General features: G+C 41.6%; 1 protein-coding gene across 1 annotated transcript in view; it reads right to left on the reverse strand.

Annotated features, from left to right (window-relative positions):
• The window catches only part of GNAL (G protein subunit alpha L), a 121,218-nt gene extending 108,174 nt beyond the window's left edge, over positions 1-13,044 (reverse strand). Inside the window, exon 1 of the mRNA XM_033154875.1 lies at positions 12,441-13,044. Coding sequence (XP_033010766.1) covers positions 12,441-13,044 — 604 coding nt within the window. The remainder of the gene's footprint in view (positions 1-12,440) is intronic.
• Between the last annotated feature and the right edge of the window lie 323 nt (positions 13,045-13,367).

Below are 13,367 nucleotides of genomic sequence, written 5' to 3' on the forward strand. Positions count from 1 at the left end.
AGGCAGCCCTGTTTAGGGAAGCTTTTAATGCTTAATAGAATATTTTATTTTAATATCTTGTTGGAAGCCGCCCAGAATGGCTGGGGAGACCCAGCCAGATAGGCAGTGTATAAATAATAAATTTATTATTATTATTGTTGTTGTTGTTGTTGTTGTTGTTATTTACACATTTTTCTATATTAAATCAGTTCTTATTTTAAACCAGAATGGTTTTGTAAATACAAATACTAAGTATAATTATTTTTTAAAAATTAAAATTTGATCAATTTTTATCCATTCTGAGATGCATTCCGGAGCATGTTGCATGGGAATGCACATGTATGAGGATTATTCTGGCAAATCACAAAGCCTAATACTATGATGGAGTTGTGAGGAAATTTTAATAAAATCAGGCAGATACATCAGCATGAACATTAAGTAGTGTGGCACCAGAAATCAAAGATGAATTTATTTTAAGTCCAGCCAACAATCCTAAATATCTTAAATGCAAAGAATAAAGCTTTGCCTAAGGGCATCAGTTCTGTTTTTTGTAAAAGCAATGAATCCCTTAGCTATTAAGTCAGTTTGATTAGCAGATATCTTCATGTGAGATTATAAAGTAATACTCTTGAGTGCACAAAAGCAGAAATGTGCCTCATCTATTCTTTTGACAGATATGGGGTTGCCAATGTGGCCATACCTGCAGCTTTACACAATATTTGTCCCTCCTGGTCAGCTTGAAGAAACCTCCCATCATGCCAGTTCATCTGCCATTTCCTTTAAACTGCTTGGCCTCATCCCTCTGACATAACTAACACTAGCTGAGGGGTATGTGTGCAGGCACATATAGGTGCACATACATGTGCATATGAGAATTAAACTAGCGTTAAGCAGTTTGAGAAACCCTGGTCTAAAGAATTAATACTCATAATGTCACAAAGAATTTATGTGCTTCATAGATCACTTCAAAATAATCCTCAGAACAATTAATCTTTCTATTTTCAATTCAAATTGTCTTTTCCATAGGGATGACCTAGATAAATTATGTGCTACAGTTTGAGTGCTATTTAAACTTTCTCCTCTTAGCAATCAATTCTTTGTGTAGTAACGCAGCCCTTTTCTGACAACAGTCGACTCGCAACATGCACAAGCACAGTTTTAGATGCTTGGCGGCTGGCCAGCTAAAATTGCATGAAGCAAATGCATGCAAGGTGAAGAGCTTAAAAGCTCTTTCTGTGCCAGGTTTTCCCAGCTGTTAAGCTCTCCACCTTGCTCACCAGGCTGGGGGAAGGTCTCAAGTAGGCTCTAGCAGATTCCCCCATGAGATCTGGTGAGAGCCTCCTAGAGCTCAGTAAGCAAAGCAGGGGCAGAAGGACAAGGCTCTCTTGGTGAGCCAGCTCTGGGAATGTAGGGATGGTTCCAGGGTGTGTGTGTGTGTGTGTGTGCGCGCACTCTTCCGGAGTTATTCTGACTACCGGTATATGTGATTTCAGCTTTATGTGCAATTCCCTTAAACATAGTCCCTGCACAAGCAGTGAGTCAACTGTTGTTTTATTTCACAGATCTTTTGTAACAAAGACAGAACTAAATGGATATTCAATACATTTTTGAACAATAACTATATAACAGAATGCAAGGTGTAATTGACATGGCTAAATCAAACAAAGCAAGGACTCTAAAACAACATGCAGGACTTAAGTGCTGCTTGAGGCTACAGTGTCACATGATATATTAATTGCCCACCAGAAGTATTCATTGCCCATTTATATCATTTCTACTGACTATAATAAAATTATGATATGATGTTTCAACCCAGCCTGTAACTTGGTTCTATTATCTTGAACCAAAAAGACTGTACAGTTATGTAATAGTTTACAATGCTTTATCAACATTCTCAATGGTGATTTTATAGGGAAAGGGATATTCTTTAAGTGGGATGTTCCTAATTTACTAGATCACCCAGTTCCAAGCCTGTTCCTGGCTAGACATAGAAACTTGCTTGGCAGCAGGCCTCAAGCTAGCACTCTGACCTTATCCATGTTGGTTTTCTTCCATGTTCATACCTGTTTTCTCTCCCCACCCTCCCTACCAGTTGGAGTTGGGAAGAGATACTATCAGTGGCCATCACCACATCAAGACAATGTTGCTTCCCTCAGGATGGGGCACAGCTTGCAACACCAGCTCCTTGCCTTAAAATGAAGCTGCTTGAGCAAAGGAAAGGTTTTCTCACCTTGTCATTGTACTATGGGCGTGGTTGAGTCTACCGAACATATTCTTCTGACTTGTCCTCTCTATGTAGAACTCAGGCAAAACCTTATAGCTCCACTTTTACATCAATTTAGCTTTCTATCCAGAGAAAGACAGATTTTATACTTACTGAACAATGTCACTAGAAATAGAGCCTCCCAGGTGGCTAAATTTCTTTTTTCTTTTTAGCTTTTAAGCATCACAAGATTTTAATTGATTGTATTGATATGGGGCTATCTGTTTAGCTCCATTCCATTGTGGGTTATGTTTTCCTTTTTTTTTCAAAGTTCCTTCAAAGGTTTTATTTTTTATTTTAATTCAGTACAAATGTATTTTTTTGACAAAACACTGAATGCACAAGGTTTTTATATTTTAATTCAGTACATGATTTTTTCCGACTGACGGTCGAATTAAAGAATGTATGTTGGCAAACTTTACCTAGGAAGCCCCCACTACAGTGGCAATACAGTACTTTGACTGGATGGAAGATGAAGACATGAAGGTTGAACTTCTCTTCCCATCATGTCTCTTTGCATCATTCAAGGGAGGCTTGGCTCTGTGTGGGTGTACAAATACTCCCAGGTTTTCTGAGCTCTGTCCTGGGGAAATATTTACAACTGTACTTTTAAGTTGGATCAAGGGTGTTTTTGTTAGAGCAGAACTGCCCCCCCTTGGGGTCAAATTGCTCAGAATTGAAAGTTTCCAAGATGTTAAGCTCCTTTGGGCAAACTGTCTCAGAATTGCTCAGAATTTTAAGCAGAACAAACCACTGCCTCAAAGATCAGATCTGTTAAGCATGTTAAAATTAAATGTAATATAAAAGAAATGCCTGTGGAATTAATTTGAAAATCTTTGAACTTATCCAAACAGCAGCTTCTCACCCTAAAGTTTACTTATGTTTTATTATATCTAATCCCACACATGGCGCCCTGCACATATAGGCATTTTTTCTAATAATTCAGTGATAGAACTTAAGGTATTTCTATAAACCATCTGCATTACGTTTAAACTTTCTAGGCAGATGTTTACCATCTGCATTACGTTTAAACTTTCTAGGTAGATGTTCGGTGGGGCAGGATGTTCAGGTCCTATTCCTACTAACGTGAAGTAGCAGTTGCCAAAATTAATTAATCATGAGCCAACTGTCTTACTAGATTTAACTAGAATAGTAAGCTCTTCTGTAAGATGACCATCACAGCTATACTTCAGGAAGGTGGGCACAAAACCAATGCCCATCATTTAAGCACATTAATTTGCAGTGGCGAACACATTGTACAACATTCCATAAGAAACCCATGGAATTTCTTGTCAAAACAATGTGAATTCCATTCAGATACATTCCAGGAGTCACTTGGTGAATTTTGAAGGTTCTTACTTATCACCAGATATTGGCAAGGGAATCTTAATATTTGAGTCAATATAGCAAATATTGTGTGATTGATGATTTCTGATGACCAAAGTTTGGTATAAGGTGAAACTGGCCGTTGATCATGTTTTTCATTGTTCTCTTATGTGGAAAATACTTAGTTCAGAGAACTGTGTTTATTCATACATCAAATATTCTTATTCTAAAAGTATGGTTACTTAATCTGGCATCTAAAATTCATATGAAGCCACTCCAAAGTGGATATGGTTTAACTAGCTCAAATTCCAAGAGAGCACTAAACTTCAAACCCTAGCTTTATTACAAATATCAGCTACTATCCTGGAGCCTCAAAAGACAATCTCCACATTGGCTCTGTTACAGGCAGAAAAAAATTTATATGCATTAAACATTTTCTAGAGAAAGTTACTTTTGCCTCTCTTAATATTTGCTGCCACCATCAGGATCTAACTAATACAAACTACATTAACAAAACTAAAACACTTGGTAATTCATGGACAAGAAAGGTTTTAAAACAGGCAAATTTATTAAAGCACGTTTTGGGACGTGTATAGACTATATCACTGAAGAAAGGTGTGTGCTGACAACAATTACTATTTAAAGAACTAACAAAGAAAAGCGTGGAACAAATCTGTATTAAGGGACAGTGACAGAACAGGAGCAGATGAGGAATCAAGTAGAGCTACAAGGTTTCGTAAGGTCATTAACAATTGCAGTTGAGAGAATGAGATCAAAGCAGGAATGATATAAAGGAGCAAAATCATTCCTTCTAAAAAGGAAAGCTTAGAGCAGCATAGGCAACCTCGGCCCTCCAGATGTTTTGGGACAACAACTCCAAGGGTCCCAAGCTAACAGAACCAGTGGTCAGGGATGATGGGAATTTAGTCCCAAAACATCTGGAGGGCCGAGGTTGCCTATGCCTGGCTTAGAATTAATACAATAAAAAGCTATAATAAAGAATGAAACAGAAAAGAAACAAGCTTGGGTGCAACAGTAGAGCCCTTTAGTCAAGCTGAAACACTGGTTTCCACAATTAATGCAAGTGAAATTAAGATGGAGGTTCAACACCAAATTGCCCAGCAATATCCTTTCTATATATAGCCAATAATCTCCTACAAAATTGGTCCAAATGTTGCCAGCAAAGTTCAAGTTTCTTCCTTACAGGTTCTTCCCTTTATATCAGTTCATAATGAGTGTAAGGTAAAGGTAAAAGGACTCCTGGATGGTTAAGTCCAGTCAAAGGTGACTATGGAGTGTGGCGCTCATCTCTCATTCAAGCCGAGGGAGCCACCAGTTTTCTGGGTCATGCGGCCAGCATTACTAACCCGCTTCTGGCGCAATAGAACACAGTGACGGAAGCCAGATCACACGGAAATGCCGTTTACCTTCCGCCGCAGCGATACCTATTTATCTACTTGCACTGGTATGCTTTTGAACTGCTAGGTTGGCAGGAGCTCAGGCAGAGCAAGGGGAAGCTCACCCTGTTACATGGATTCAAACTGCCAACCGTCCAATCAGCAAGCCCAAGTGTCTCAGTGGTTTAGACTATAGCACCACCCATGTCCCTGATGATGAAGGTAGGATGGGATGACACAACAGAAAGCAAAATGATTACTAATAAATAGCATCCTCTTAATAACCCAAGGTCAGCTCCTGTTCCTGTAGAGGTGGCCTTAATAACGGATTTTCTATCATATCATTTTAATAATACTGTAATGCAAAAATAGGCTATTCATCATTAATCTCCTACCCACCGTCATCACCAGGAAGAATAAAATGGGCCGAACCAGCTAGGAGCCCTTAAAGTTTCATAATGGTTTGCCTGTCTACATTAGACGACTCATGTAATCCACATTTTATTACAAAAAAGATTTTCACAAATCTGGTATGAAAAATACAGAACAAAACACACTGCAAAAGCAGTGGGATAATGATGACATCATCCAGACATTCTGGCAAAAGTGACTGCCCCAGAGATGGCAATTCCAGAGAAATAGGCTAGTGTGGAAGCACCAAATGTCAGAAAGATGGGCAGAATTTATAACTGCCCAAGGAAATATATATGAGACAGGTGGGGCAAGTGAAGAGAACATTTACTTTTCATGAGAAGGGAAAACTCAAAGTGGGTTAGACTCCTAATTGTATCAAATGAAAGATATGAAAAGCGGAGACACTATTGAGGAACAGGCAGCAATTAAGCAACATATTAAATTTGGATAAGAAAATTGGGAAGAGAAGGAAATTTCAGTGATGTTGTGTTCATGGCAAGACAAGTACCAGAAATTGTTTATATTTTTACTCTGTCCTTCAAACTAGTTATAATTCAATAAAATAAATCCCAATAACCTATAATCCATCAGACTAAAGTCACAATAAAAATACCCAGGTCATGCATACACAATCCCCAAAAGGAATGTCAGACAGGAGAGTCACAAAAGAAAAACACCATCTTGGAAGGAAGTTTTTTTCTTTGTTTCTTCCTTTGTCTTTGTTCCTGGATCCTCTTTCAGCTCCTTTCCACTATCCTTACCAGGTTTTCGTTCTCTCCTGGTTCTATAGATCTCTCTTTTCCCTTCATGATTAAGCTTTAGAGCAGGGGTAGGGCACATTCCCTTTGCATCAACCTTCCAGGGACCACATTTCAGAGGTAGTTGGGGCGAGAGACTAAACCCAGTAGAGCAGTGAATGTAAAAATGTACTTTTGCACAGCAGGCTACTTTCTGCACAAACTCACACACCCCTCTCCATCATCCATTCAGGCAAGCAAAAGGCATCATCAGAGTTCAAATAAAAGTTCCAGACAGGAAAACACATTCATGGAGGGTTCAAAGCAGGGCCAGTGAGAAACGGATGGTTTGGGAGCAGTTACAGCCTAGAAAGAGACTTGAGGACCAGGGAAATTGTCTAGAATGCCACATTCAGCTTTCAGGGCCTGAGCTTTCCCAGCTGTGCTGTAGAAAATGAAAGCACATTCAATGCAAAATTACTAGAGACAAGCAGGCCAGGGAGATGTAAATGGAACAGCAAGGGTGGAACCTAAGGTTGAAGACATCTATGTAGAAATGCCAAAAGACACACAAATGAATACAGGTAAAATATAAAGACTGCCAAAGGATAGGGCATATTCTTGATAATGTCAACAGAAAGGGGAGAGGAATTAGGAGAATAAATTCCAAGGGAATTTCTAAAATCCAAAAAATGATGTTGTAAATGCAGAAATGCCAGCAGCCTATGCAAAAACTTTGGCACCTTCATGTGAATGTAGGCTGGTTGCAAGCTCAATGGCATTCCTGTCATGGACACTTGTGAGATGATAACAAGGTGGCATAGTCAAATGCGAACGGTTCCCGTCTTCAATTTTTCTCTTTGATGATACATTTTAAAACTTATTTCATTCTGGTCATTGCCCTTCTTCAACTGAAACTATGGTACCTTTGAGGGCTTTTGCATATCTCTAAGCTGTAATTAATGTAAAAACACACACACAAAAAAACAATTTTTCACATTTGCTTAGTGGTTTGTTGAAAGGCTTTTCCCTCAACAAGCCAATTTTAACACAAAAAAACAAATACATTCTAGGGCTTTCCAAATTGAAGAATTTAGTTACCATGAACAGTTTTCAAATGTCTTTGTAGAATGGGAAGTTACCGGTAATTAGAAATGCAAAATGGCTTTTAGCTGGAAAAGAGAGTGCTTAACACAATCATCTTACTATCTCTACATTTGTCAGAAACAATGTTACTTTTACTGTAGCAATACTGTGTAAATTACCCAGCCATGAAATCCCAAATATATCTACCCAAAAACAAGTCCCGCTGAACTCAATGGGACTTACTCCCAAGAAAGCATGTGTGTAATTGCCACCTTCAAACATTCCTTTTTCATTTTCATTTTCATTTTTTAAGATTTTAAATCTGTACATGATTTGTTTAAATAGTAATGTATTATATGCAACAAGTAAACAGATAAAATATGTTTCATGCTATATTTTGTCTAACAATTTAAATGTATCTCTTTCAGGAGATGAAATTATCCATGAACTATACTGTAACACATCTCTGTAAGGCAACTGTAGGGTAGCTTTAGAAAGTGGCTCCCTGCGTGGAAAAGGTTAATTAAAATTTTACAAGATCCAGCTCTGGCAGAAATGTTTACAAATGCATCCAATAAAGGGAGGTAGTATCATTCAAACAGTAATGATGCTTGCCAGCTATATACATGACCAAAGAGCAATGAAAACTGCCATTACTTTACATGTGTAAATAACAGTAAACATGTAAGTTGGTTTCCTACCCAATCTGCTGTTTGATAGTTCATACTCTGGAACTCAGTTTATCACAGTTTAGCCATCTAGTTATCTTTTACTTTCTAAAATGTAACCGCAACAGTATCATATTATGAAGAAGATATTAGCAAAGTTAGGATAACCCCAAGGTTTGCGGAAGTACAAAAATTGTTTAGAAAAACCCCTGAGGAACAGACGCCAGCCCCAAACAACCCAACAAGGATTGAGCATGCTTAGTGGCCACAGAATGATTTGTTGTTGTTGTTGTTGTTGTTGTTCAGTCGTTCAGTCGTGTCCGACTCTTCGTGACCCCATGGACCAGAGCACGCCAGGCACGCCTATCCTTCACTGCCTCCCGCAGTTTGGCCAAACTCATGTTAGTAGCTTCGAGAATACTGTCCAACCATCTCATCCTCTGTCGTCCCCTTCTCCTTCTGCCCTCAATCTTTCCCAACATCAGGGTCTTTTCTAAGGAATGATAACTGACTGCTAAGCTGGGAGGAGGGAGCCCTGAAATGGGGGGGGGCATGGGCCATTTCCCACTCTACACTGAGAAGCTACTTTTGAATGACCCACAGGGACAGATAGGACAGCTGCCTATAGAAATACAGAAATGAAAATTTTAGCTCAGAGTTTTAGCTCAGAGTGAATGACCTGCAGCACAATCCCATTCATCTTAACGCATAAGCAGGTCCCTTATTCCTAGGTAACTGTACATGGGAAATGCAGCCAACAAAGTCTTCACTTGGAAAAATGCAACTGAACTAAATATGTGTTAGTGAATGTGCAGTATCTAATGATTACTGATAATTTCAGGTTAATTTTGTGCATGTCTGAAAATAGAAGTGTAATTCCTCCCTTTAGGGGCATACAGTGTCTGACAACATTCACAAAAGTATGCATGAGAGCCAACATTCACATGTGGGGAAACCCAGCCTGATGGGCGGGGTATAAATAATAAAATTATTTTTATTTAAATGCCAACATGCACCAGATTTCAGATATTCCATAATATATATACACCAAGATATTTATTATTATTATGACCAGAAAGTCATCTTGTTCATTTCTCCTGCCTCTTGAATAGAGCCACACATCTGTCTCTCAAAGACATTTCCACACATGCTCAGTAATTATGCACCACAAAGAGTAGGTGCATCCCAATTAATCTGCCTGCAGCAAAAATATTTACTGTATACCCTGCCAGAGATTGTCAAATGAGAAGAAAGCACCATCCAATCAGATAACAGGGAAATTATTTTCCAAGCATAACATGGTAACTAGTTCAACTAAAGACTGGTTCAAACTTATTATCTTATCAAAAAACATTTTCCACATCAGAAACCGATTAGCCACAACATTCCATTCCATTGTAATTCCTCAGGGAGCAAAAGCAGTTACTCTAACAAGGTTGGTAACAGAAAATGTGTCTCACAAGTAAAAGAAAAACAAAGGTAAATTTTGGAGAATATTCACACTAAACAATATCACATATACTGCATATATGTATCATTATCATACTTGGTCAACATGCAGAATTGACTCTAAAGCAAGTAAGATTATCAGAGGACTCAGGCCCAACCCATTGCTGAAGCAGGGTGAAGCACTGGTCCTGAACAGCAGAAACTCAAGTGGTGGCACCCACTTCTGCCCCCCACCGCATCTGTCACCAGTGAAGAAGCAGTCCTCTCCACCACATTCCAATGGTACCTTCAATTCCTTTTCCATCTACACCCTTATCTCCCACTAAGTGGCTGCTCCATAGCAACATCATTTCCAGAAGACAGGAAGGGCCAGCAGAAGTAGCTATCAGTAGTACTGCACTAATGGCAACTATTCTTGCTTTTATGCAGCTGCCATGGCAGTCTGCATGTGAAACAAGGATTCAATGTGGATGGACAGGTAGGCCTTAAATGCAGCCTTCCAACACCTTCCCAGAATTAATTAGGACAGTCCAATATGTTCTCTCTTTCTCCTTGCAGTGAAACATACATTTAAAGACACACACTGGACATGGTAGTGGTAGTGCATGTGGTGGGGTGGAGCTGCCCTCCTGACACAGGTGTCACTGTTGTTTATATGGGCAGGGCCAATCCAGTGGTCCCACCTGTGCAACCTCACAGCCCCAATATTGCCACTGCCACATCCCAACCTTGTAATTGAAGCTGGTATCAGGAAAGCTGCTCCACTTCACCACACATACTACTACTGGGGCATAGACCATATTATGGAGTTAGCTGCTAACCTTGGAGAAAGTCTTACTTTCCATCAATCAGCTGTGTGGCTAATTCTAAATCTGCTCTATTGACTTATCCATCATCCACATAACTGGCTGCATCTCAGGCCCTTTCACCACTCTCCAAAGCAGCAGTGGAGCAGCCATCTCAATTTTTAATTTGTTTGGCTTTCACAGTGTAGCTAGTTAGAGGTAAAACTCAAAAAATTAGAATATCGTGGAAAAGTCCATTTATGTAAGCAACTGTTTTCATTAGCTACTGGAGTTTAATATATGAGATAGACTCATGACATGCAAAGCGAGATATATCAAGCCTTTATTTGTTATAATTGTGATGATTACGGCATGCAGCTGATGAAAACCCCCAAGTTGAAATTGTTAATTTGGGGTTCTCACCAGCTGTACGCCATAATCATCACAATTATAACAAATAAAGGCTTGACATATCTCGCTTTGCATGTCATGAGTCTATCTCATATATTAGTTTCACCTTTTAAGTTGAATTACTGAAAGAAATGAATCTTTCCACAATATTCTAATTTTTCGAGTTTCACCTGTAAGTGCTTAAAGAATCACACTTTGAAACTATTACTAGTCAGAGACCTACTGTCAGGATTTTTCTGGTTACCAGCTAATGAGTACTACTGTGTGTACTACAAACTTCCAGACAATAACAGAGCCTATGCTTTATTTTTAGAACTGATCCTGTTTTGGCAGTCACCTCTGGCACATTTACAAGTTGAAGTATTTTTAACATATCTATTTCCTTCTTAACGTTTATGGGGAAATCTGCTGGTTATATGTAATTCTGGATAAATAGAAGAAAGTAATGTACAATCTAGCTACTGTTCAATGGTAATACATACCATTTTATATGTAATAGAAATTAAGGAGTTCTAATCTTACTTTGGGATTCCTCAGGAATGCAAATACCTATTTGCTACTCAAAAGAATAAGCCAGATAATTTATTTCTTCAAGGAAATCAGATGTTTCACTTAACTATCCCTAGAGTATTAACACTGTAAATGCAGCAGTTATAATGAGGCTCTAGAGAGAACTAATAATTATTAATTTAGAAATCAGCAACAAGTGCTTGATATTATTCAGAAAAAGAACTTATACAATTCGAGAATAATTGATTATTCAGACACTTCACATGGGGTCTTTCACACCCACATCCCCTTCTGCCAAGGCCTACTCTGAGGCCATCAGGTAAATTCTCTGCAATATATATATATATATATCTTGTCTACTGCTAAACTTTAGGTCAGGTTTCTTCGCAGTTCTGAAAAAAAACCTGTCACTTTATATACACAGCACAGAACAGTGATCTTTTTTGCTAGAGCTACCAGAGTTAGCTTCACAACAACTTGATGCTTATCCAGAGGTAAAAACCTCTATTAAACTCTGTTGGAGTATTGCTCTCTGTTTCTAACACATACTTTTTATTCTACGGGCAAATCTGAAGAACAAGATGTACAAGAATCCAACACTATGGATTCTCAAAACCACCCTCATCCAATCTTCTTCAGCCTTTTAGGGCTATAAATACAGAGGCTATAAATTATAGCTTTAATCCTTCTATGTAGTGTTCATAAATTCCTCATCTTTCCATAATTACCTAGTCCATTATTGTCTTGCATTTCCATTGGCTCACTCTGAGTCATAAAATCATACCACCTCATCTCCAAAGGGGCTGAAGCACTTGTGTCCAGCAGCAAAAAGGAAACATCCTCATTAATAGATTCTAGCTGCAACATTTTTAATTTATTAGCAGCCAAACATGTTCACAGTCTTGAAACACCAACACAAATGTGCTTTTATTTTTTATTATAGCAATACAGAAGGCACGCGCACAACGAGAAGCAGAGAAACGTCATGATTTCTACACTCCTGCTCAGAAGCAACACCTCCTGTTCCACATTATAGTACCACTTTCCTAACTGAAGAGAAGTGACGAAGCTAGGTCATTTGGAGGAGAGGAGAGACGGGGAACTGGGATGCACAGGGAGGAGAGAGCCGGTAATTCAGAGGGAAGACAGAAACAAGTAAAAGGGATTGGACAAATGCAAGAAACCAGTTCAGGAGGGATGTACAAAACCCGAGGGGGGAAATGTTTTTATAAAGAGGTGGGGAAAGAGTTCCTAGAAGAAGGAACGCTCGAGGTTTGGCAGGCACCCCTTGGTTTCTGAAGAGCGCCCTCTGCCACGGGGCAACCCCCCTCCGCTACTCCCACGGGGCCACCCCTAGAGGCCGCCGCAGCCCAACCTGCGCGCCGAGGCGAGGCAGGGCGGGGGGTGCTACGTACCCAGCAGCAGCAGGCGGTGCGTCTGCTTGTATTCCCTTTTCTGCTCCTTGAGCGCCCGGTCGATGCTCTTGCTCACTCGCCTTGCCTCCTTCTCCGCCTCCCGCTCCTCCAGGCGCAGCTTCTCCCAAGGTCTCTGCAGCGCCAGCGGCTGCTGCTTCGCCGCCGAGCCCGACTCGGGCTTGGCCTGAGGCGCCGCCGCCGCAGCAGCTGCTGCTGCTGCGAGGGGTGGCGACGGCCCCCGCTGCCGCTGCCGCCCCTTGTCCTTCTCCGAGGGGGCCGCCCCGTTGCCCGCTCCGTTCTGCAGGAGCAGCAGCGGCCCGTCCAGTTCCACCGCGCGCGCCTTGCCGCCGCCTTCCGCCTCCCCGCCGCTGCAGATGCTGCCACTGCCGCCGCCGCCGCTTTTCCCCGCGCTCCTTCCTCGTCCTCCTCCCCCGGCCGGGGCTCCGGGCAGTGGCGGCTGCGGCCGGGCCAGGGGTTCCGCCGTGGGCGGCGGCGGCTGTTGCTCGGTCTCCGAGGTGGTGGTGGTGGCGGCGGCGGCGCTGGAGATCGAGCCGCCTCCGGAGTCGCCGAAGAGCCTCGGGCGCAGGCTGTAGCAGAGCCCCATGTCTCGCTGCCCTCTCCGGGGGGGGGGGGAACCGACGAGCTGTGCGCGCGTCCGGGCTAAAGGCGTCGGGGAGGCAGCGGCTCTCAGCGCTCGCCGCGGTCCCCGCACGTCAGGGCCGCGGAGGGCGCGCCAGGCAGCCCCTCCTCACAGCCCCGCCGCTGCTGCAGCTGCTGGGCCATGTTGCATTTTCCTTGCCTCTCTGCCCTCCTCCTCCTCCTCCTCCGGGCAAGCGGCGTCGTTTGGGCGGCAGCGCCAGCGGCAACTCGCCTCAGATCACCTGACACGGACCCGCCGCCGCCGCCGTGGCCACCTTACCGTAAATA

The sequence above is a fragment of the Lacerta agilis genome, chromosome 7 (assembly GCF_009819535.1).
Source record: "Lacerta agilis isolate rLacAgi1 chromosome 7, rLacAgi1.pri, whole genome shotgun sequence".
NCBI lineage: Eukaryota > Metazoa > Chordata > Lepidosauria > Squamata > Lacertidae > Lacerta > Lacerta agilis.